Source organism: Hypomesus transpacificus, chromosome 22 (genome assembly GCF_021917145.1).
Source record: "Hypomesus transpacificus isolate Combined female chromosome 22, fHypTra1, whole genome shotgun sequence".
Classification (NCBI taxonomy): Eukaryota; Metazoa; Chordata; class Actinopteri; order Osmeriformes; family Osmeridae; genus Hypomesus; species Hypomesus transpacificus.
Window position 1 is genome coordinate 926,288 of NC_061081.1, and position 25,346 is coordinate 951,633.

General features: G+C 48.3%; 1 protein-coding gene across 1 annotated transcript in view; it reads right to left on the minus strand.

Moving 5' to 3' along the window:
- The window catches only part of LOC124484328 (lipopolysaccharide-responsive and beige-like anchor protein), a 135,438-nt gene that overhangs the window by 17,774 nt on the left and 92,318 nt on the right, over positions 1–25,346 (minus strand). The window contains 4 exon segments of the mRNA XM_047045212.1: positions 5,626–5,793; positions 19,896–20,048; positions 23,646–23,765; positions 25,201–25,341. Of these exon segments, the coding sequence (XP_046901168.1) occupies positions 5,626–5,793; positions 19,896–20,048; positions 23,646–23,765; positions 25,201–25,341 (582 nt within the window).

Below are 25,346 nucleotides of genomic sequence, written 5' to 3' on the forward strand. Positions count from 1 at the left end.
AAGAGAGATGGAGAGGGGAGAGAGGGAGGGAGGGAGAGAGAGGGAAGAGAGATGGAGAGGGGAGAGAGGGAGGGAGAGAGAGGGAAGAGAGATGGAGAGGGGAGAGAGGGAGAGAGGGAGGGAGAGGGAAGAGATATGGAGGGGAGAGAGATGAAGAGGGGTGTAAAGACAGAGGGAGAGAGAGATTGAGAGAAGGTGGAGAGGGAGAGAGAGATGGAGACAGACAGACAGATGAAGGAGAGAAAAAGAGGCAGGGACCAAGTGAGAAACAGCGAGAGGCAGATGGAGCAGGAGAGAGGAGGGGGAAGGACAGACAGGCTGGTTAGGTGGTGCTATAATGAAGAGGTATAGGACTATAAATGTCAGAGCAGAGGGTCTCTGGACAACATCACAGGGCAGCGGAGTCAAGGTAACACCAGCCAGGACGACACGCACTATATAAGACTATGGTCAACATTACAGGAGGGAAGACATAAATGATAGGGTGTGTGGGTGTGGGTGACAGAGGAAAAAAGACTGAGACAATCTGAGCACAAGCTACTGTACTATGACAGGAGACTGTGTGTGAGCGTGTGTGTGTGAGCGTGTGTGTGTGTGTAGGCTGGTTTAAGGTAGGTTTGGCCTGGCCTCTGACAGCGTCTTCACTGTGCAGTCCTGCATATGGTATTTCCATAAGAAAATCCTATGAAGTCTGCCTGCCTAATCCTATTGTCTTGAACTCCTGCTCCTCTCTCTACCTCACTCCAACCCCATTCCTCTCTCTCCATCTCTGTCCCTATTTCAACCACCCGACACAACTGCATCCCTTTTCTAACTTTCTCTCTCCTCTCTCTCTCGTTTCACTCTCAGCTCTCTCTCTTATACTCTCTCACTCACTCCCACTCTCTCTCTCTCTCTCCTTCCTCTTTTTTTCTAATCTCTCTCCAGCCAAAGGAGAACAATAGGCTCAGAACCGGCTGTAAACTTTATATAGTGTAAATCCACATCTGAGACGATCAGGGTCGTCAATCACTAACAGATGATGGGGGGATGTGGGAAACAACAGGAAAAGATGGTCGGAAGAAAAAGCGTTCTATTCTTACTGACTTAACTGTCCTTCACATGACAGTCATCGCTCCCCATATATGTATTTCTTCCTTTCATATAGAATCTTTTTGTATATATTTTTTTTCCTCCATCATTTCATGAATATACAATACGTTAAATTCAAAGCAACCCAAGTTCAAAGCACATAAAGCACGGTCTCAGTCTTAGTCATAGAGATCATTTGGGGATATCCTGGTGGAGTGGATGTGTGGGAGGTGAAGGGCTGTGGTGTCATGGAGATGTGTGTGTGTCCAGGTCGTCATGGAGATGTGTGTGTGTCCAGGTCGTCATGGAGATGTGTGTGTGGTGGTCATGGAGATGTGTGTGTGTCCAGGTAGTCATGGAGATGTGTGCGTGTCCAGGTAGTCATGGCGATGAGTGTGTGTCCAGGTGGTCATGGAGATGTGTGCGTGTCCAGGTGGTCATGGAGATGTGTGTGTGTCCAGGTCGTCATGGAGATGTGTGTGTGTCCAGGTCGTCATGGAGATGTGTGCGTGTCCAGGTAGTCATGGAGATGTGTGCGTGTCCAGGTAGTCATGGTGATGAGTGTGTGTCCAGGTGGTCATAGAGATGTGTGCGTGTCCAGGTGGTCATGGAGAGGTGTGTGTGTGTCCAGGTGGTCATGGAGATGTGTGCGTGTCCAGGTGGTTATGGAGATGTGTGTGTGTCCAGGTCGTCATGGAGATGTGTGTGTGTCCAGGTCGTCATCTCCTCCTTGCGTGTGTCTAACACATCAACAGCACACATGGCAAGACTTCTTATCGCCGTGGATCGCCAACCAATCATCATCAACAAAACTCTGAAGTATCCCCTTTTGAAGAGAAGAGATGCTCTTAAAATTTCCCAGGGTCGTGGATGGAATGTGTGTGTGTGTGTGTGCTACGGCCCGCCCGAAGGTCACCCATATACTGCTCACTTCTGCTCAGGCTGACTGGAACAAACGCCCCGTCCTGACTCACTCAACCCGTCTTCATTTAAATCCCTCGCTCTGACATTTATGACGTCGTCCCAGTGTCGGGGAGGGCGGGTGAATCTAGGTCAGAGTGTCCTAGGGCTTGTATGCCTATGTAATGTCGAGGTGATTGTGTGACAGCAGTGTGTGTGTGTGTGTGTCAGGGGGTGTACCAGCGAGGCCAATCTCTTTTGGGGCTCGCTCGTCCGTGTCTGATGAGAGCCTCTCTCTATTCTATACATTTAAATGACGGAAGCGCCCTTCTGAACCCGGGCGACGGCTCCCCTGATTTGATTTACTCCGCCCCCTTGACAAGGCGGGCCGTGTAAAAACGCACGCTTCCCCGCGGATGCAAATCGAATCTCCGTTAATGGGTTTGCCTCGGAAGAATGTGAAATAATAGAACGCGGCCTTGTGACGTGTCGGGAGCCTGGTGTGTCAGGGGCCTGGTGTGTCAGGAGCCTGGTGTGTCAGGAGCCTGGTGTGTCAGGGGCCTGGTGTGTCAGGAGCCTGGTGTGTCAGGGGCCTGGTGTGTCAGGAGCCTGGTGTGTCAGGAGCCTGGTGTGTCAGGAGCCTGGTGTGTCAGGAGCCTGGTGTGTCAGGAGCCTGGTGTGTCAGGGGCCTGGTGTGTCAGGGGCCTGGTGTGTCAGGGGCCTGGTGTGTCAGGGGCCTGGTGTGTCAGGAGCCTGGTGTGTCAGGAGCCTGGTGTGTCAGGAGCCTGGTGTGTCAGGAGCCTGGTGTGTCAGGAGCCTGGTGTGTCAGGGGCCTGGTGTGTCAGGAGCCTGGTGTGTCAGGGGCCTGGTGTGTCAGGAGCCTGGTGTGTCAGGGGCCTGGTGTGTCAGGAGCCTGGTGTGTCAGGAGCCTGGTGTGTCAGGAGCCTGGTGTGTCAGGGGCCTGGTGTGTCAGGAGCCTGGTGTGTCAGGAGCCTGGTGTGTCAGGAGCCTGGTGTGTCAGGAGCCTGGTGTGTCAGGAGCCTGGTGTGTCAGGAGCCTGGTGTGTCAGGAGCATGGTCATTGAGTATACCTCACTGAGTCGTGTTACCCAGAAGCTCCAGAAGATGCAGACGGACGTGGTCTGGGGAGCATCGGTGGCGTGAGAGGTTATGGGAGTTTCCGTGACCGTCTACGAAGAAGGGGGGGAAACCCTGCGCGGGGCGGGGCGGGGTAACTGCATGTCTCCCTTTCTTTGGCCTGAGTCAACGCAGAGGGCTCGGAGGGAACGGGAGAGCAAGTTCGACGGTGGAGAGAGAGGGGGCGGGGGGGTTGGTTTTCACTTGGTGGTGGAGGCAGGACAGGAAGTAATCATCGTCTGGGAAAACACGCCGGCGGTCTCCGCAGCGTAGCCTAATCTGCCTTGAGACATTCCAAATGCCTTAGCGACAAGCATGCACAAACACACAGCCATCCCGCACCACTGCAGAGCCTGTGCACCTACAGTCTGTGTGTGTGTGTCTCCTCCAGCTGCCAAGTGGGCAGGAATACTGAGCCAGCTGCCCCCCCTCTTCCCCTGACACTAACCAGCCCGCGGGCCTAGTCTGGCGTGGCTCAGCCCAGCCCAGGCCAGGCCAGACCTCTGGCTGAAACAGTTGTCACTCAGTGGAGAGGGTCCCCTGGACCCCCCCTCTCCCCTCCCCCCTACCCCGGCCCCTGACGCGGCCCAGACCAGGGGCCCGTTTCCTCCTGCTCCACAGGCCTGCTTCCTGCACAAACACTCAGTAGGATCCTGGCTTCAGCTCGCCTTGGTTTATTTTACTAATTAAAACGCTCAAGGTTCTGTTTGTGTGTGTGTGTGTGTGTGTGAGAAGAGGCCAGCTGATTGGGCTCTCAAGGGATGAGGAGGAGACCACGTCCACGAGGACAACGCTCTCTTTCATATCTGTCCTTTTATGAAGGGAGAACTGCTTTCTATTCATACGTTTGGTCACCGTGCATATCCACCTTCATGCATACGTGCTCTTTATTTATCGATCTCCTGGTCGCCAGAGCGTCTCGGTGGAAAGGGATCCAATTTGCCGGTGTGTGTATTAACCAGTCGGCATGGTGATGTGCTGGGCCAGGCTGGGCAGAGGGGCAGTGACGCCATCAGCCCACCCTCCTCCTGGCAATGAATCTGCATGCGTGTGTGTGCGTGTGAAAGCGTGTGTGTGTGCGTGCATGTGTGTGTGTGAAACAGATTTGGAATGAGTGGGTGTGAGTGTTCGGCAGGGGTGTGAGTCGGTGTGGGTGTATGATTGCGTGTGTACGTGCGTGTGTACGTGCGTGTGTACGTGCGTGTGTGTGGCCAGAGCACATCTGGATGGGCCTAACCTGAATGAGGTCGTAAATCAGGGCGCTGCCCTCTGTGCCCGCGATGCTCCAGTCACTGAGCATGAAGGGCAGCTCCACACCCCCGCCAGCCTACTGAGCACGCTCACTGAGCATGCTCTGTTCTCCTTGAGAGGAGGGGCTGGAGAGACCCCTTGTCACCATCCAGACACACACCCATGAGAAGATTCTCCCATTAAGGGAGCTAAAGAATGATAGGGGAATCTATGATAAAAGGGCTTCCAAATTAACAGGCTTGACCATATGGTCAGACCCTTTGATAGGGTTGTTTTAATTCTGGTAGTGAGTTGACATTGGTAGGCACCAATGTGTTACCAGGGCTTTCAGTAAATGCAAACACCAGCAGCACATTCTGGGGTTAGCATTTTATGGGCTCGCTCTGGAACTAGAGGCTACTGTATGCATTCCACATAGCAGGGCTTGTCTGAGTTAGCGAGCTAGCTTGTCTGAGTTAGCGAGTTAGCGTGCTAGCTTGTCTGGCGCTCTGACACTCGCATCAGCATGGCTGTTTGGAGGAGAAGTCACGTCTGTCTGATGGGGGGTGCGGGGGTCAAACAGTTACTCTTGCTTGCTTACCGCAGATCTGCTAGCCTGTCAGCTAGCGGATTTAGCCGCTTGCAATTTAGCTTTCGATTTTGCTAGTTCGTGTGCGTTTGTGTGTGCGTATAGTGCTTCAAAGTGAATGGGCATAAATTATAAATGAGAGCAGAGAGAGGCTTTAAAGCGTTCAAATGGAGCACTCAAACCAGAGCTCCCAGCAGGGTTTACACTGAGCACGGCTGCCAGTGAACGGCCCTCTTATAGCTTCCACAGAAAAGGGCTAACAGTCAAATGTACTGTAACACTGCTAATAGCATCCATAATCTGGAGCTCAGAGCATTATGGTGAACATGCTGAAATGTACTGATTCTGCTTAATTGGATTGGGGAAGGGCTAATGCTTTGTGTGCATTTACCAGTAATATGGGGTATTTCCATATTTTGGATTAGATGAAGTCGAATCAGCATTATACTTTGAGTGTGAATGTGTCTGTGGTAATCCGAGGTAAATTCTTGAAGCTGTCTGTGATCCCGAAAGTGTGTGTGTCTGTGTGTTTGAAGCGTGTGTGTGTCTGAAGCGTGTGTGTGTCTGTGTGTTTGAAGCGTGTGTGTGTTTGAAGCATATGTGTGTCTGTGTGTTTGAAGCGTGTGTGTCTGTGTGTTTGAAGCGTGTGTGTGTTTGAAGCGTGTGTGTGTGAGAGTGTGTCCGTGGGGTGGTGGTCACCTCGCGGAGCATGGGGTCGGTGATGGAGCTGAGGTTGACGGCGCCCTCGTAGGTCAGGTAGTAGAAGACGTTCAGGGAGCGAGTGGCCTCGGGACCCTGCTGCTTGTAGCCGAAGATCAGGTCGATCCACTGGTGGAGCTGGCATGACACAAACTCACTCTCCAGAGCCTGAGGAGGAAGAGGAGGAGAGGAGGAGGGAGGGAAAGAGGAGAGGAGGAGAGAAAGAAAACAATGGGTAAGGGAAATAGGAAGTAGCCATATGCATATATGTTCTATGGGTATGTGTCTGTGTTGAGTTCATTTGAAGTGGGGACCTTGACCTTGCCAGATTGATCTGAGATCAGTGTATTGGATGCGCGGGGCACTGTTGTACATGCCGAATGATCTACACCTAACCCACTTCGATGCATCAAAGAGACAATGCATTAATTACATAAGCTTTCCAGCATAATGAGCAAAAAAAGCTTTTTTATTAATGAGAATTCGAAACCTTAAGGGTGAACTCTTGGCAAGGCGATCATCCAGGAACCTGGGATAAAAAAAAATCCACTTTTTAGAAACATCAGACCCGACACACATCATGTCGCATCACTAGAACACTGAGACACAAGCTGTTTTGTCTCCTCATTAGCTACCGAAGAAGGAAAAAAAAAATACAACATTTATGGTTTCTCATAAAAACAAGTCATTGTGGTAATTTGCCAGCAAAGCTGTCGGCACACAAAGGCTTCCCGACGCGTCCAAATTAGAATGAGGAGGCCTTGATTGTCATTGCTGCCTGGTGTGGCATTAATTCGCGACAAAACATTAAGCCGCGGCGCGCTTAAGCGGCCATTCATATCACTTAAGTGTTTACGGCCGGGGAGCGCTCCATCAGTCACTTAAATGTGACTTTGTGACAGGTCGTTTTCCATCTCATTCTCTCCCCACTCTCTTAATTACACGTTCTCATTTAGGGTAAAGAAGAGCTGAACATTAGGAGGGGGGGGGGGGGGGGGGGGGGGGTTGAAATACGGAAAAGACATCAGAAAACTGACGTGCAGTGACATTTTCCCTTGACGGGGAAGGGGGCTTTGACGGAGAAAGTGGGGGTGGTGGAGTGGCGCGGCTCTCGTATAATGAGTTTATGAGAGGTGGAAGAATATCAATAAAGAGGTTGAAGGTTCCAGAAAAAGGTCCTGGAGCAAGTCAGCGTTGAAAGGTCCTGGGCTTTAATGTGGGGGAAGGAAGGATGCTATTAAAATAGTCCGACATGTACATTTCTCATCGGAGAGTCTAACTAATTGTTGCTCGGGCTTCTGGTTTATGAAGCGTAGTGATTTTCCTTCCAAAAAAGAATTCCACTTTAATATAATTACTCTTCGGAGACCCGAAGATGTGATAAAATTAGCAGCCGCTGATTTATCATGCATTTATTTTTCTCCCACTTCAAAACACAACATTTTATGTTTCAAATGAGCTATGCGGGAATGGGAGAAACCCAGGAGTACAAGGGTAACTGTTCTGAGAGCAAACAGAACCCAGAGCCCCCAGAGTCATGTGGAGAACAGACTGTGTGTCTGCCTGTCCTTCCAGTAAGAGCACACCCATGTCATTATGTTCCAAGTTGCATGTCAGAGACTGAACCTTTTATTAGAGCTACATATCTATTATAGTCCAGGGCAAGTCTCTTTAGTCCCTGTCTTTAATGGGGCCTGTGTGTGTGTGTGTGTGTGTGTGTGTGTGTGCGTGCCTGAGTGTGTGTTTGAGTGTCGAGGAGAGCAGTTCATTATGCGCCGAGATTGACCTTTGACAGGCCCTGCTCCGCTTGTTTCCAAACTAATGCTGGTTCTGATGGGCATTTAATGTGCGGAGCAATCTCCTGTCAATCAGGGCGTGGAGACAAAGGCCGGCACCGTGTTATTGAAACGTTCTCTCCTGAGGCCCGCCTTTATGGTAATCAGGATCCAGCATTTGGGAAAGGGGGGCAGACAGGAAAGGTGATATGTGTGTATCTGTATGTACGTGTGAAGAAACGTGTGTGTTTGTGTACGTGTGTGTTTGTGTACGTGTGTGTTTGTGTACGTGTGTGTTTGTGTACGTGTGTGTACGTGTGTGTTTGTGTACGTGTGTATTTGTGTACGTGTGTGTTTGTGTGTGTGTGCATTGAGACATAAGGAAAAGCCCTTGTGGGGATCGTTGGGTTGAGCCTAGAATCAGCCCCCATCGAAGGACTACACTGATCAGTGATTCAGGGAGCGTTTGCCTGTGCCTGCAGAGGTGGAGGGGAACAGGGTCACATTAGAGCCCTGTGGCGGGGAAGTTCACAATAGTCTAATCAGTCTGGGGGAGGAAAAAGAAAAAAACAACAACAACAAACATTGCTGGTGAAGACCACACCTTCCTGAAGAGGGATGAAGTGCCACATAAAGGGACACTTAAAGGGGCAGTCACCAGGGTTATTGATAGGCCAATTAGCCAGTCAGTGTGTGTGCCATCCAGGCACCGTGGGGTGGAACCTTCTGGTAATAAATGAATAATTCAGCCGCCCTTTACCCAAACGGTTGGCGGGGGGTAGAAGTCAGTGGAAACCCTGTGTTTGCCGTTCTTATCATTGTGATCACGTGCAGCCAAGATGCACGGAAGATGAACACAAGATTAGGTATGCACTAAAGTGCAATATAATCATATGCTGAGGTTAAAAACATATGTAATTCATCCTTGCTTGGAAGTCAGAAGGTTGGGGTACAGCATCTACTGTAAGTGAATATACTTGTCTATCAGGGGCACATGCTTGAACACAATTGAACATTTAAGTGTGGCAAAACATAAGACAATAATGTTGAGTTGGGACCAGCTAGCTAGGCTTACAGAGTCTAACACACAAGAGTCAAGATGTGTGTGTGTGTGTGTGTGTGTGAAGATGACTTTACGGGGTGTCCGTAACGAGGTGGCGCTTAGTAAGGTCCTCCCCCTTCCTTTGCAGGCCCTAAAAAACCTTTCTAAGGCCTTACGGACCCCTGTCTGTAAGGAGGCAAAAACGTCACTTAACAAATCAATCCACTCATTTGCATGCAAACACTGTATGTGTGTGTGCGTGTATTCATTTTGATTGGTCTGTTTGTGAGAGTGTGTGGGGTTACATGTTTGAGTGTGCATGTGTGAGTGTATAATGGAACACACGTGTTGTGCGCAGGTCAGAGTGAGTGGCAGCCAGTGCTGCTGTGTATTGATTAGAGTAGATTAGGGAGGACACACGTCAAGCCTATGCACTACTTTCTGCAGGAACAAGCTACACAACACAACTGTCAGCTGGAAATCAGATCCACTTTGCACATTCAACAGGAGATATTCAGCCAGGCTAGCTGATGATGTAAGATCAAACTCTGAGAGCAGCATAAAAAAGTGGAAAACTACCTAGAAATTAGGGTCTCTGAATAGAAAAAAAAAATCCTAAAAAAGACTTAATATATAGACTTAATAAATAATTGTCATTCCAATTTGTTTTGTATCAATCAAAGCCAGTTTACTAACTAATGACTTATTGGTCAACTTTCCTAAAGGCACCACTTACCAACATTTGTCTTGCTTTCTTTTTTTTTTCTCCCTCCCCCCCTTACTCATATCATCTCAATCTCCCTCACACTCTCATCCTCCCAAATTCTCAGCTTTACTCCTTTCCCTTCTCCACTCCATACTCACTCCCTGCCTGTCTTTTACCTCTCTCTCTCTTTCTCTCTCTTTACCCCTCTCTCCCTCTCTCCCTCTCTCTCTCTCCCTCTCCCTCTCTCTCCCCCTCTCTCCCCCTCTCTCTCCCTCTCTCTCCCTCTCTCCCTCTCCTTCTCTCTTCTTCTTTCTCTCCCTCTCTCTCCCTCGTCTTTCATCTGGGGTTTCCTTACTCTGCCTCTGACATGTGCTCTGATTAAAGCCCCTGTTAGCTTGGCCCGGCCGCCCCGGCACTCTGTCAGACTGTGGCCAGGAGCAATGGGCTGGGGAGAGAGAGGGGAGAGAGAGGAAGGGTGATATAGGGAAGAAGAGAGAGAGTGAGTGAGGGAGAGAAAGAGGAGAAGATAGGGACAGAGAGAAAGAGAATGATAGAGCAATAAAAAGAAGGGAGAGTGAGAGAAAAGGGACAGAGAGAAGTGGGGGTCCTCACAGGGGAGACCGAGGCAGGAAGAAAGTAGGGGATGACGTAAGGAACGAGAGACGTAGGGACCCCTATCTTAACATATGCAGAGGCTGGACAGCAGGGCGAGAGACACTGAGGCTAACTTAGGGTTCCAACTCTCTCTCTCTCCCCCAATCAGCCAACTCAAACCAGCCAAAGGTCTGGGTACGGGTCAGAGGAGGCCCTCGCTGGCTAAGTGGAACCTGACACTAGTTCTCACCACAAAAACACACACATATACAGTTGTGCCCAATGCACTGTAGACAAGAATATGTGTATGCACATGTACACACACACACACACACACCACACACATACACACACCCCACAATAAATATCCTGTCGCTGGGTGAAAAGAAGCAGAATGAGCCGTGATTGGGGTAAATATCTCCCCAAAACAAACATGTCATGGGGGATTTGCTCTGAGTCTGAGAGCTGGCATTCTGTGAGGTTGGAAGCAGAGACTAAGTGGCGTGATTCATAGCATAGACAGTGCGTAGCGAGGGAAAGAGAAGGTGTGTATGTCTGTGGGGTTGATTCAATAAAACTCAAAACTGTACAATAAGCCTGCCTTTCAAATGTACTCCCCCCTTCAAGCAACCCCTTAGCCCCCCACAAATTTTGAAGGTCTTTAGCGTAAACTCAGAAAGTAGATATCTATAGTAGATGCCATAAACACTCACTACAAACACTGTGGCAAACGCACAACAGTCTAGAAGTCTAAGTTACAGGAAATGTGTCACGCAGAAAGCCAGCCGTCCAAACCGCAACCTGAGCAGAGGTCCAAACCAAGCAGGAAGTCCAACAATCTCCGGTTCCCAAGACAATCACATACAGAACAACTATCAATCTGCTTTAGGACAATCTAACAAGCTAGCACATTTATCAGGGACAATTATTAGCTACGTCAACAATAGCTTGAAATACATAAAAGCTAGATAAACATTGAGGCTTGATTTCTGGTGAGGGTGTGTAGTTAGACAGTTGGTTGGATGTGGTGTTGTTTAGATAGCTGTTGAAAGAGAATGACTGGGTGTATCAGATAACTGTGGACTAGAGTGATTGGAGGATTTGGCAGGTCGACTGTCCACTACAGAGGGGTGTGCCCCCCTACCTCACACACACTCCACTCTTTCTCTCTTTAACTGCCTTTGGCTCTCCTATTCTCCTAGTCTTTCTCCATACACCGTGTTTTTACGCACACACACAGACAGACAGACAGTTAGTACAGGTGATGAGAATAAATGACTAGTGTGATTAGCCTGCAGTCTAAGCCTAGTTATTTCTGTCTGGAGAAGCTATGTGGTGTTCAGCTGAATGATTTGTTAAGTGAGGGTGGGGGGAATAACAGCAGTACAGCGTGTGTCTGTGTCTGTGTGTGTGTGTGTGTGTGCGCGCATGTGCAGTTTTAACCCAAAAGATTGCTCTCAAACTGCTCTACTTTGACAAGACAGATTAATTGTAATTACTTGATGAGGTTCTACCTTTTTTTTCCCCCCGTGTGCTTTCATGCACCTGCAGAGAGAATTTAAAACGACCTTCAATCTTCGGTCGCACGAGTGGTGAATTTAGGGAGGAAGGAAGCTCAAATACGATGAGAAAGCACAGTGAGGGAGCAATGCGCACGTCTATGATTGATGTCTGGGGGTTTGGGGGAGGAGGGGGGCTGATATTGGGGGTCATCAAGCCCCAGTGATGGATGCCCTAAACTTGTCGTCCTTGTCACCCGTCGGCCCTTTGAAATGCAGGCCTCCTAGATGAGGTGTGCGTGCGTGTGTGGGAGTGTTGTACATTAACTCTGGCCTTTATTCACACACTGCATGCTTGAGTGGGCACCTTGGTTAGGGATGGAACAGGGTGAGGACGCCACCTGTCCTTCTAACATTCACAGAGGCTGAAACTAAGAGAGGGAGGGAGAAAGAGAGAGGAGACAGACAGAGAGAAGAGATATAGTGAAAGCAGGGGGGCAGGCAGAAATGAACCTTATGTGAAAAAGAATCGTCTTTTTGAAAGGCAGACGGAGAGAGAACGAGAGAGGGAGAGAAAGAAAAAAGAGACGGCATTAGCAGCGAAAGTGTCAGCTGTAGTAGATCACGCCATTTCTCATGCTCCCTCAAGTCTGCTCCATGACATCACTTGAAGAGGAGAGACCAAGCAAAGAAGGAGAAGGAGGGAGAGGGTCGTAAACCACAGAGCACGCAGTAAACAAGTCTGCCCTCACGCATGACAATACCCCTTCAGTGAGCGCCGGCTGACGCTGACCAGACTCCCACAGCCCTCTCCCATCCAGTGGACCTTTAGCCAGAGCCTTCCAGACACCCACAGCTGGATTAGCGCTTGGCTACGCTAAGCTAGGCTATGCTACATTAAGCTCTGTTTACTTTCGGTATGCTAAGCTAAGCTAGGCTAAGGTTTCTGCGTTGTTTCTCACTCACTCACTCACTCACTCATTCACAGAAGCCAGGTCTGTGGTTAGCGATCGTGGTTTACCTCAGCTCTAACAGTCCCTGTGGGAGTCCTGGGAGCAAGGGGAAGAAAGCATTACGGGCGCCCCAGCTGGTGCCTGATTGGAGAGAGAATTGTGGGGACGAGAGGCGAATGTAAACAGCGGCAAACTTTGACCCCAAATGGCTGGTGGTCTTACCAGGGGAGCTGCGATGCCTGGTTGTGTGGGAAAAAGGCCGGAATGGTTCTCCCTCCCCTCTTCCCCCCCGCTCCCTCACTGACATCTCTCGATGACACTTCACACAACCCCTTGTGATACCTTAGGGTAGAGTCGTAAATCCACGGAGGGAGGTTAGCTTGAGGTGTTTTCAGATGTAGCCGCCGTACGACAGTGAAAGCAAACATGGCTTGAAAATAAATGATAGGACGAATAAAGAAATGAAACTGCAGCACACAACTCGCACCCCCCCTCCCTTGTCCTAAAACATGTAGGAATGCAGGACAACCAACTTTGGAATGTCAAAGTCACGTAAGTGCGAGGAGCTGTCAGCATATTGAGTTGACGCACTTCAACTTTGTGCTGCTTTTGCCCCGAGTTGGAGGTGTGTGGGGGGAGTGGGGGGGGTCTCAAGGGGATGGGAGCTAACATGATATGGCTCACACTGAAATGGCCAGCACCACAGAGTAGGTTATGTTTATTACGGACTGACAGCTGTGAAGAGAGGAGGAGTAACTGCCTCCGACATCACGCTCAATGCTGGACTCCACGGTTGCCGTGGACTCCACGGTTGCCGTGGACTGGCCAGCGGCTCTCAACGTGTGCTTACAACACAAAAGCGTGAAAGTAACCTGCCTACCTGGGCTAGTCCGAGGGCCACCTGGGCTGTGTGTGGTGCTATCTGAGCTAGTCTGAGGACTGTGTGGGCTAGTCTGAGGACTGTGTGGGCTAGTCTGAGGGCTGTGTGGGCTACTCTGAGGACTGCATGAAAGTTGTTGAGAGGCTGTTAGGTGATGGTGAACTGTGTTAAACTCTGTGTCTCTGCTTCAGCTTCTGTTCAATCGCTCAAACTGGTTTGGCACATTCAGCGGATCTCTCTCTCTCTGTGTCTCTTTCATCTCTGTCTCTCTTCTTTCTCCTCATCTCCTGAGTAATAAAGACCATTATTTTCCTCCAATAACTACTAATAAGAATAAATGTAGTAATAACAATGTACTGTATATCTAACAAACTATTAGACATATAAATGGATATCAATACCACATGTAAATACAACATAAATGTTTTTCTTATTATTATTAGTATATGATTCTGAGTATAATGCAGATGTTGACCGAGCAGAATAATCTGATGTTTTGACGTACGAGTGCTAGACAGAGTTTCTGTGTTCTGTGGTCAGTCCCACCAGACAGTAGCCTCCCTGTCTCTGGAAAGTTAAGCTGGAGCATATGATCACCTGCTAGTTTGCTAATGGTAAACATACCTGAGAAAAAGAGAAAGAGAGAGAAAAAGAGAGAGGCAGAAGAGAGCAAAACAGTATGAGAGAGAGAAAGACAGAGAGAGACAGAGAGACAGAGACAGAGAGACAAAGAGATGGAGACAGAGAGACAAAGAGAGAGACAGAGAGAGAGACAGAGACAGAGAGAGGGAGAGAGAGAGAGGGAGACAGAGAGAGACAGAGAGACAAAGAGAGGGACACAGAGAGACAAAGAGAGAGACAGAGAGAGAGAGGGAGAGAGAGAGACAGAGATAGAGTCGGACAGAAGATTCATCATATATTGTGGAATGCCTGCAGGACATGACAGAGCCCAGAGACGTCTAGTTATCTGGCAAGAAGGGGGATCAAGTTCTTAACCTTTCCCTCGACCCCGTGGTAAAAACAACAATCGGAGCCCAATCTCTGTGTCACGGCACATCAGGATGTGTGTGTGTGTGAGTGAGTGTACATATCTGTGAGTGTGTGTGTGTGTGCATGCGCGTGTCCACTTTCTCTACAGCAGTTCTGTTTAAAATCCCACTAAGCCCCTCTACATCCCAAACCTATGTATTTACACACGAGGCAATGAATCCTGGGGATGTGTAAGCCAGGGTCAATCAAGGAGCTGTGTTTAGGAGAACGTGTGCCTGTCTGTGTGCGAGTGTGTGCTGGGGTTGTGGAATGCGATGCCGTTGAGACAAAGGCACGCGGTGCTCTGGGCTTCAGAGCTGTGGACGTGGACGAGCCGGCCATCCCCTCAAGTGCTTCCTGTTCTCCACCTCACCGAGATGTCAGACCTACTCCGCAAGGACCCACACCTGTGTCTTTAGAGTACTTCGACGCTATCACAGCCCCACCACACACGCGTGCGCACACACACGCGCGCTATAAAACCTGCACAGCAATCTTTCTCTCCCTCTCATTCTCTCCCTGCCTCTCCCTCCCTCTCCACAACAACAAAAACAAACTGCCATTTAGCGCAGTGCTTCGATCCTTTACCGTGAGTGGGTTTTAATTGCTTTCCCAGATTGGGCTTTAATTAGCTGTTAATCATCTATGGCTCATAACGAGAGAGGAGACACACTAGCACTCAAGAGACAGCAGGAGAGTATGTGTGTATGCAGTCTGTGCCTGTATTGCTGGGCCATTAGGGCCAGACATGCTGGAGAGCCAAATAGGCCATTAGCTTCTCTCTCTCTCTCTCTCTCTCTCTCTCTCTCTCTCTCTCTCTCTCTCTCTCTCTCTCTCTCTCTCTCTCTCTCTCTCTCTCTCTCTCTCTCTCTCTCTCTCTCTCTCTCTCTCTCTCTCTCTCTCTCTCTTTCCCTCCCTCCTTCTCTCCCCTTTTCTTTCTCCCTCTCCCCTCACTCCAACTCTACCTACCTCCCTCCATCCCTCCCTCCCTCTCTCTCTCCCTCCTCCCTCCCTCCTATTTCTCCCTGTAGTGCCACAGTAGCCAGCTGACAACTCCTAATGCCAGCTATCTGTCATGAAGCGCACTGTGTCGGCCCCACACCCCTCCGTTCATCCCCCGTTTCATCCTCCTCTCCAGGGAGGGGCGGGACTAATGGTGGCAGTATGTGCGGTATGTGGACAGAAGTACTTCAAGAAAAAAAGAAAAAAAATAAGTTTGGAAGCTTCCGTTCAGCGGGACAGTTTAAAAAGTAGAAGACACGTCCATTCTGCCTCAAGACTACTCGTGTCATGGCTGCTTGCATTCAAGATCAACAACCAAAAAACATTAGTAAAGAAACAGCATGAAAAGATGAGATTTCTCATCTTTGTCATTGCGAGGACTCGACACCCGTGCAATGACACTACAACGCAGCATTGGATTGCTGTGAAGATGAGTCAAAGGCCTCCATCATCATGTGTGCAAAGAAGGTCTGAACACAGGAAGCTGACTTGGACATTATTGTTCACAGTATGGCATTACTGAGTGGGGGACTTGAGTGTGTGTGTCGTCCCTGACGTGTTGGTATGTCAGATAGAACTTTCCAGCTGAGTGTGTGACTGTGCATCTCATGTGGTGTCCCACAGGGCCACAGGAGGCGGAAGGCCCCTAAATGGGCAGGTCAAAAAAAAAAGATGTATGCAGGCTGATACAGGATAGGTATAGAGTCGCTGGGATCAAGATAATCCTTCTACCTTCACATAACAGTCCTCAGCGACGGACTATCGAGCTGTTTAGTGGAAAAACATAATTCAAAAATCTAAAAACATTTGATTCAACTAAATGAAGGCGGAAAAATGCTATTTGCAGTTTGCCTCAACACCAACGCTACTCTCAGAAAAAGGTTTCCAAACAAAAGATGTTTGTGAGAAGCAGCTGCTGCTTGTGAGTATGCTTGTTAGAGGCAAGCAGACCATGGATCTAGCCTGCTAGGCTGTGTGAACGGATCAATATCTGCACACAGCAGGGACAGGACTAGATCGATGACCACAGGAACATATCTCAGTGTGTGTGTGTGTGTGTGTGTGTGTGTGTGGACCCTTTGGATGGGGCTAAACTGCATGTAAGGTACCTTGGAGAGGCATAGTGTCAGACACCCAGGGGTGGGCTGGGAACTCCCCAGAGGAAATAAAAGACATGCATAAGCTACACCGCGGGCTCTGCCAATACGACACGTTAAGGACCACAACAACCATGACTCCCTTTCCTCCCTGTCGCAAAGCTCCCCTGTGCTACACTGTTTAATGTGTGAGTAAGTGTGGCCAGTCCAATTGTCAGTCCCCCCCACCCCACCCCCTATGCCCCCCCCCCCCCCCCCCCCCCCCCCCCCCCCCCCCGGGGCTAATTAACTGTAGGGCTTAAGAGTCTTCCAGTGTGTCTGGATAGCTGGCTGGCTTGTTACTGTAGCATCAGCAGTTCCAGGCAGAACCATAGATCATGTGTCCAGCAGAGCTGTGGATTCCAGTGGTGCCTCTGCTGCTCCTGCAGATGGGCTGGAGCAGATATGAGTCCTGTCGGACCAGAGCGGCCATCTGACAGCGGCTCAGGCAGCCTGCTGGGGGGGGTGGGAGGGAGGGGTGTGTGTTTGTGTGTGAGGGAAGGTGGTATGTTCCGCTTACATGTGGACAAGAGATCAGAGAATGCTTGAGAATGCATCTTTTTTTTCTGGGGGGGTTTGTGTGTACGTGTGTGTTTGTGTATCTGCAGTATGGAGGGATGTGAGAGGGTGCGTGTGCGTGTTCCTGTGTCAGTCAACGTGACATCAAATCCATACGCCTAGCTGTGCATAGTGCTTCGAGTCAAATTTGACACAGTATACACAGAAGTGTGTGTAAAACACTACGTACACACATGCACACAGGCCTGTTCTCTGCTCTCCCCATGGCTAACGCGACACAGCGTGTGTGTGTTATTAATGAGGCTCGGTGAAATGAATGAAGGGGATGCACAGCCGATGGCAGGTTCCAGCACACTGCCTGGTGCCCATCCCATCCAGTGGAGAGGCCAGGAAGCAGTGCACTCTGCTGGGGGAGTGAGTGCTGGGGAGCTTGGCTACTGCATTATAGTGGAGCATACAGTGGACGTACAGCTTAGACATATCGACAAATTATAATCTTCAGGAACAATGAAATATATTTTCTTTATATATATGTATTAGAATTTTGTATTTTCCAAGTATATATTATAATTTTTTTGACCAGCAAAAATCAAGTCAATTGAGTGCAGAGCATGTAATAAAACAAACTTCTATGTTTGTCTTTGACCAACGTGTTAATTTAAAAGTTAAACATTCCGTTTTTCTGGTATCTCTTGGAACATAAACGACACTGAAACAGATATCCACTTTGGAATGACACTGTAAAAACAGTACATTGATCTTGTGAGCTTCTGACCTTCTCAACATCGTAAACTGGAAGGAATCTGAAGCTCTGTCTAAGCTTTCGCTGGGTGTGAAAGAAGAGACTGCAGTGCTAGAAAACTGACTGCAGGTCTGACAACAACTAAATATAAACAGGGTCTTTTTGCTTTAGGGAGAAAGAGAGATCAGACATCAGATACTGCATGTTACACACACACACACACACACAGGACATGGGGCGATGTTGGATAGTTTTGCCAGCAGTGCAATCAAAGAGCCGGAGCATATCCAAGGAGTGGGGGTCTCCGGTAACAGAGCGAGGAGGGGGGTGAGACAGACAGGAAATAGCACTATGTCTCTATGCATTAGCACTTCCTGCTAGGCAAGCATGAGGACAGCAGAGCCTCCTGCCTGAGCCTCAGAGACCAGCTCTAATGACAGGGGGGGGGGGGGGAGAGACGGGGGGGTGTTACATACATGTTTGCTGATGGAGACTGACTTTGCACTGTCTGTGTGGTAGTGAGGGTCTTAACGTGTGCTTATATAGCTTGCCTAATATTTGGGGCTCAGTGTTTTGACTGTGTGTGTGTATGTACAGTGCCCTCCAAAAGTATTGGAACAGTGAGGCGAATTCCTTTATTTTTGCTGTAGACTGAAAACATTTGGGCTTGACATCAAATAATGAACGTGAGACCAGAGATCAACGTTTCAGCTTTTATTTCCAGGTATTTACATCAGGATCTGATGCACAACTAAGAAAATATCACATTTTGTTTGAATCCACCCATTTGTCATGTGATCAAAAGTATTGGAACAGATATACTTAAAACATATTTAAGTGAATAAGACTTAATATTTAGTTGCAAATCCTTTGCTTTCAATAACTGCAGCAAGTCTGTGACCCATTGACGTCACCAAACTTTTGCATTCTTCCTTTTTGATGCTTTCCCAGGCTTTCACTGCAGCCTCTTTCAGTTGTTGTTTGTTTTGTGGGGTTCCTCCCTTCAGTCTCCTCTTAAGCAGGTAAAATGCATGCTCTATAGGGTTTAAGTCTGGAGATTGACTTGGCCAGTCTAATTCCTTCCATTTCTTGCCCCTGATGAACTCCTTTGTTGTTTTGGCAGTGTGTTTTGGGTCGTTATCTTGCTGCATGATGAAGGCTCTGCCAATCAGTTTGGTTGCATCTTTCCTTAAATTGGCAGACAAAATGTTTCTGTAGACTTCCGAGTTCATTTTGCTGCTGCCATCATGTGTTACATCCTCAATGAAGATTAATGAGCCCGTCCCAGAAGAAGCCATGCAAGCCCAAGCCATGACATTACCTCCACCGTGTTTCACAGATGAGCTTGTGTGTTTGGGATCATGAGCAGTTCCTTTCTTTCTCCAAACTTTAGCCTTTCCATCACTTTGGTAAAAGTTAATCTTTGTCTCATCAGTCCATAAAACTTTGTCCCAGAATTTTTGAGGTTCATCTCTGTACTTTTTGGCAAATTCCAGCCTGGCCTTCCTATTCTTCTTGCTAATGAGTGGTTTGCATCTTCTGGTGTAGCCCTTGTACTTTTGTTCATGAAGTCTTCTGCGAACAGTAGATAGTGATACCTTCACTCCTGCCATCTGGAGGTTGTTGCTGATCTCACTAACAGTTGTTTTAGGGTCTTTCTTTACAGCTCTTACAATGTTTCTGTCATCAACTGCTGATGTTTTCCTTGGTCTACCTGTTCGACGTCTGTTACTTAGTACACCAGTAGTTTTCTTCTTCTTCAGGACATTCCAAATGGTTGTACTGGCTATGGCCAATGTTTCTGCAATGGCTCTGATTGATTTTCCATCTTCTCTAAGACTCACAATTGCTTGTTTTTCACCCAAAGACAGCGCTCTGGTTTTCATGTTGTTTTCACCTCTGAATACAGTCTGCATAGACAAAACCTATCTTACCCAATCTGAACCTGAGTGTAGACATTCAGTGGTATTTATTGATTGAATAATGTATGTAATAGGACACACCTGGGCAACAAAACACACCTGTCAGTCACATGTTCCAATACTTTTGCTCACGTGACAAATGGGTGGGTTCGAACAAAAAGGTGATATTTTCTAATTTGTGCATCAGATCCTGATGTAAATACCTGGAAATAAAAGCTGAAACGTTGATCTCTGGTTTCACATTCATCGTTTGATGTCAAGCCCAAATGTTTTCAGTCTAAAGCAAAAATAAAGGAATTGGCCTCACTGTTCCAATACTTTTGGAGGGCACTGTATGTCTGTGTGTGTATGTAAGTGTGTGTGTGAGTATGTCTGTGTGTGTGTGTGTGTATGAGTGTGTGTGTATGAGTGTGTGTGTGTGTGTATTTCTGTGTCTGTGTGTGTGTATGAGTGTGTGTGTGTGCTGCTTACCAGCCTGTTGATGCGGACAAAGTCCTGGGGGCTCTTTGCCCAGGGCGGCAGCTCCACGTCAGACACCACCGTGCCGTCCTCCATCACACCCAGGCTGTAGCTGTTGGCGTTGATGAACATCTCCGGGAGGTAGTAGAACTCTGGGATCAGCTCCTGCACGGGGTGACAACACACACACACACACACAAACGGACACACACGGACACACATGGACACACACACGGACGGACACACATGGACACACACGGACACAAGTATAAAGAGATTGTTTAAAGACGGGTTACATTTTCCTAAACATGTTCAGGTAGAAAGAGAGGTTAGGGGAAGATAATGGTAGATTGAACTTAAGTGACGGCAGGGGACCCTTGGTTCATCACTATCGCTTAAAAGAGCAGAACCTGAACCCTGATAAGCAGGAAGCGTGAGGAGAGTGGAGACACACATAATTAATTGGGGGGGGGGGGGTGGAGTGTGCTGTGTGTGTGTGTGTGAGGCTGTATGAATGGGTTAGTCTGAGAGCCTGAGTGTGCGCTAACCTGCTTTGTGTTTGTGTGTGTTGCTGTTTGCCCCTGTGTGTGTCAGGGCCTTTAATCTAGGCTGCCAGAGTCATCCCTCAGACACACACACAGCGGCGGTTTGAGCAGTGCCATTACTCATGGAAATTACATCTCAAAGTTCAGGCTGGCTGGCTGCTAGCGCGCGTCAACGCGATAAAAGACTTCAAAAACACTGTCGCGCGCATCCGACAGTGGCTCCTGGAATGTTGTGTGTGTGTGTGTGTGTGTATTTTTTCTTCTTTTCTGTCAGAATAGAAAATGTATGATATGCAAAAAGAAAAGAAAATGGCCTACGCCCAGTCCAATTCCTGTTATATTTCTTCCTGGATATGCACACAGTCAATGTGGCCTATATGTGGATGTTGCTAGAACACTTTGTTTAACCTTTCTTCGTTACTCGATCACAATCTGTATGAACATAAACAGTAAGTCGCAAATGCGTGCACGAGCCAAAACATATTCAAATAAATCACCCAGATACAAAAAGGTAAATTCAATATTAGTGTCATCATTTCTGTTTGCGTGTGGGCACAGTGTTGCTGGCAAACCCTTCTAACGTAAGCACATGCTGAATGATCGTAATTCTTGGCTACTTTGAACACGCAAACCATGACCCAGAAGACCCGCCGAATGTAAACTGTGGTCCTAATCGCATCCATCTCCTGTAGTGGAAGGCGCTGCTTTCCCCCCGTTGACAAAAACAACTGTCAAGTGTGAGCTATGTCATATTCCGACTTCAACATAACCAAACAATGGGGTGAGATTTGTATCCATATTGCATTCATATATTAGAAACGCATACACATGAGACAACAGACTAGTAACTTATCCTTTAATTCCTCTGTAAAACAATAGTGGGGAGATAATAACAGTTGTTAGGAGTCAGGTGGCTGAGCGGTGAGGGAATCGGGCTATTAATCAGAAGGTTGCCGGTTCGATTCACGGCTGAGCCAAATGACGTTGTGTCCTTGGGCAAGGCACTTTACCCTTCTTGCCTTGGGGAAATATCCCTGTACTTACTGTAAGTCGCTCTGGATAAGAGCGTCTGCTAAATGACTAAATGTATAAAGCTATAAGGTGTTACAATCTTGCGTTTGCTTATAGAGGGAGTGTTGCTGGAGTTTGCTGACTGATGGTGGCCTACCTGATGGACAGTGCTTTAGACGTGTGTGACAAGCAGATAAGGTCATAGGGGATATCTGACCCGACATGTTCTCTACACGTGGAAAGACCCGGCACAATGTAAAATACCAGGAATGCAAAAATGTAACGTTTTTGTGAACTTAGCTATAGTAATTTGTTATTGGCCTCAATGGCTTTTAAAACAACAATCCTCCGCGGAATTATTTGGTGGTCGGAAATAAGCTATCAAACAGGCAAAAAGAGCATCTGAAAGTTGACCTTTTTCTTTTACTGGCACAGAGAAAGGGACCAATCAGAGATGCAAACAAACACACTGGGCTTGAACCAACAAACCACTTCCTCCCATCTGAACCCAGGGCACTCCAGCAGAGATGACCTGGGACACAAGGTCATGTGTTTTACAAGGACTCCTGCTCCACCCGCTTCACTAACACAGGTCTGCTGTAAATGTGTCCCCCTCTCCTTAGCTTGGCAAACACACACACACACCTCTTAACAAGGTGGGGAAAATATGGTAGTGGTTGTATTCAGATGGGGAGGGGGGAGGGCTGATGCCCCATTATGTGCAGTGGCCCCTGCTCTGGCCTGGTCAGGGGCCAGTCACTGTGATCCCCAATCCTGTCCTGTCACGGGTCAGTGCAGGGGCCAAGTCCCCCCTGCCCCCCTCCCCCCAGTACTTCTACCACTGTCTTTCCAAGTCCCCCCTCCACCCTCCGATGCCTTTGGGGCGAAGGCAGGGGGGGTTAGGGGCTGGATGTGGCCCTGGAGGTCAGGTTAGCGTCTCCTGGGCTGCAGACAGACTGGGTGTGGGGGGGCTAACCTAGCTAACCTATAATCCCACCCCTCCCCCTTTCTTAAAGCTGAACACCAAGGCCTTTTATAGAAATGGTGTTTTATATAAATGGCGCTGTAAATATAAATGTAAATATATGTATAAATGTACAAATATAAATGTAAATATATGTATAAATGTAAATATAAATATATAAATGGCGCTGAGGTTAGTGCTATTTAGCGTCGACACTTCTCATTGCAGATTAATGTCTTTATGCGAGTATGACGGGAGAAACCATGCAAATAATGTAGTCGGAATTTCATTTAGAGTGTGTTTTCAAGCCTATGTTGGGGGCTGGACTTTGAGCAAATTTTGAGGCTGACCAGCGATACATGTATTTGTGTTACAACACTGTCTGTTCCACCCTGGGGCGTCAGATACAGACCATCATCTAACTCTCACTGGGCTGCAGGGGGGCAGCATGCATTCGTTAGCTCTTAAGTCCGACCCCCCACCCTCCCACCCACCCAGTGACCCACTGCCAGGGCAGCAGGCCCGTATCCACGTTCAACACAAGATGGCCGCCGCCTGTGGTCGTAAATGTTGTTTTTATTGTAAGGAGGGAGATGGGGTTGCTTGTTAAAGGGCTGACTGGGGCCTAGAAGGTGGGAGGGGGGGACTGAACAGTCAGATTCAGGCAACCTCGGAAAGTCCAGGGTATTGGTGCCCTTGCCGACTAAGGTTCAAGTCTAGGTTAAGGCTGACTGAAAGTTTGGGCAGGGAGTGGGGGGGGGGGCAGGATTAGCACTGAGTCTTTGATCAGCAGCTTTGCAGCGTTCATGGGCATTATGATGTGGATTGGTTGTGACCAAAACTGTGTGTGTCTGTCTGATGTTGGATAGTTTCTGACACTGGGTATCTCCTTCGCTAGTTGGGCTGGGTCTGGTTCCTTGAAAGATCCCATTTCAACACAAAACAAATCAAGGGGAAGTATAGCTGGATTCCTGTCTGGTCACGTGATCGTCACAGTCCCAACATTGACCATGACGGGGACTGACTGAAAGCTTGGTTGGCCAGAGAGAATTCCCCCTGTGTGTGTGTGTGTGTGTGTGTGAGAGTATGTGTTCATGTGTGTGTGTGTGAGAGTATGTGTTCATGTGTGTGTGTGTGTGTGAGAGTATGTGTTCATGTGTGTGTGTGTGTGTGTGAGAGTATGTGTTCATGTGTGTGTGTGTGAGAGTATGTGTTCATGTGTGTGTGTTGACGTGTGCCTACCTTGACGTCAGACGTGTCTCTCTGGCAGTTCCTCCAGGCACGGGACACAGAGGAGAAGGTACGGTCAGCGTGGTCAAATTTCCCGCCTTGAAAGTTGAGGAAGAAGGTGGTGAAAGGCTCCTGTGGAAAACAGGAAAACAAATCTCTATTAACCAACGGCCCATTTCTAAGATAACTTTACCAATGTACTGCACATCTCTGAATACAATTGGAGTGTTTATTTAACATCCACAATGTTAAATTCAGGGTTGGGGTCTAATTCTGCTGTCTTGTCACGTAGGAATCCTGATTATCTTTAAGATGTGGGCGATCTTTGGTGTTCATGGGCCAAGGCGAGCGGGTGGCGACAGACAGTCTAGCCCAGGCTTGTGACACGTCCCTTTCAAGAACCTCTGAAACCGTTGAGTTCCTCGGCGCCCAATTACCGCCGGCTGGGCGTAGCTAAGAGCCGAGAGACACACGTCGTTGTCGTGTTTCTAATCGCGCTTAATCTTGTTTGCGTCGATCAATACAGTCTCCCTGAGACAACCGGCACCCAGAGTGAGATGCACACAATTAGCTAGGGTGAGAGAAGGGGGAGGGGGGGCAATTAAAGTCCAGGTCAGAGACAAGTTGCCCCCCCCCCCCCCCCCCCCCCCCCCCCACCCACGTACGTTACGCTGCTGATTTGGGCGCCTTTACCCTGAAGACACTTGAAAACAACAGGCTTTCGCTAAAGTGGATTTAGAGTAAGCCCCCTAATGATGTGTCCGGATCAATGGGCAGCTCCGCGGGGAGCCGTTGAGAAAGTGAGCAGGAGGGACAATTACAGGAAGGACCGCCACAATGGGCCTGGAGAGGGGTGAGTAACCCTCCTCTGTAAAAACTAGTCCCTGGTGTGTGGTATTGTGGAAAAGGAAAGTGTTCAATATGGGGTCTGTAATATCATCTCTGGTCAATGTTATGAGGGTTAACCAAATTGAATGTGTGTGTCTGTGCAAGTGTTTAAGTGTTTGTGGGTTGGCACAATAATAAAAAATGTAATGTTCTTCATTTCTATCACCCTTAATGGAGAAATGATTGCAGTAATATATCCATTAAGTTGGATAACTTCTGGTTAAATTGTAATCCTACTGTTTAAGTATTAATCCCACATATCATAACTAATGACCCTATCCCATGCACTGCTTCTCTGTGTTATTATGCACAGAAACGTATACATAAATTACTAATAAAAACACAAGGGGGACTTGTGAATAAGTTAGCATGCAGATAAGGCCTGTATTTCTCAGTGACATAAATCAACTGGAGCCTTTGTGTTCCCTGGCCCAATTATAAACAACAATTAGCCTGCAACATAGCATTGTACAAGCCACATGATGAATGGCTGGTATGTGTGACAGGTAGATATAGATAGTGTCATTACAGATCCATAGTGTAACCTGCTGTGGAAAGCTAGGGGGGAAACCAATACATTCAAATCTAGATTTAAGTCATAAAGAGTTCTCCTCTTCTTTTCCTTAGGATGCGATTGGGTGTCACACGTATGTGTGTGTGTGTGTGTGTGATGACTTACGATGCGCAGAAGCCACATCTGGGTGAAGCTGGAGGTGGAGTAGTGTGTGCCGTAGTGGAACTTGGGCACCTGATCATCTTCCCAGGATTCATATCGGTCGGAGAAGAATGCAGCCCTCTTGGGGTTGAGAGCACCGACGGGCTGCA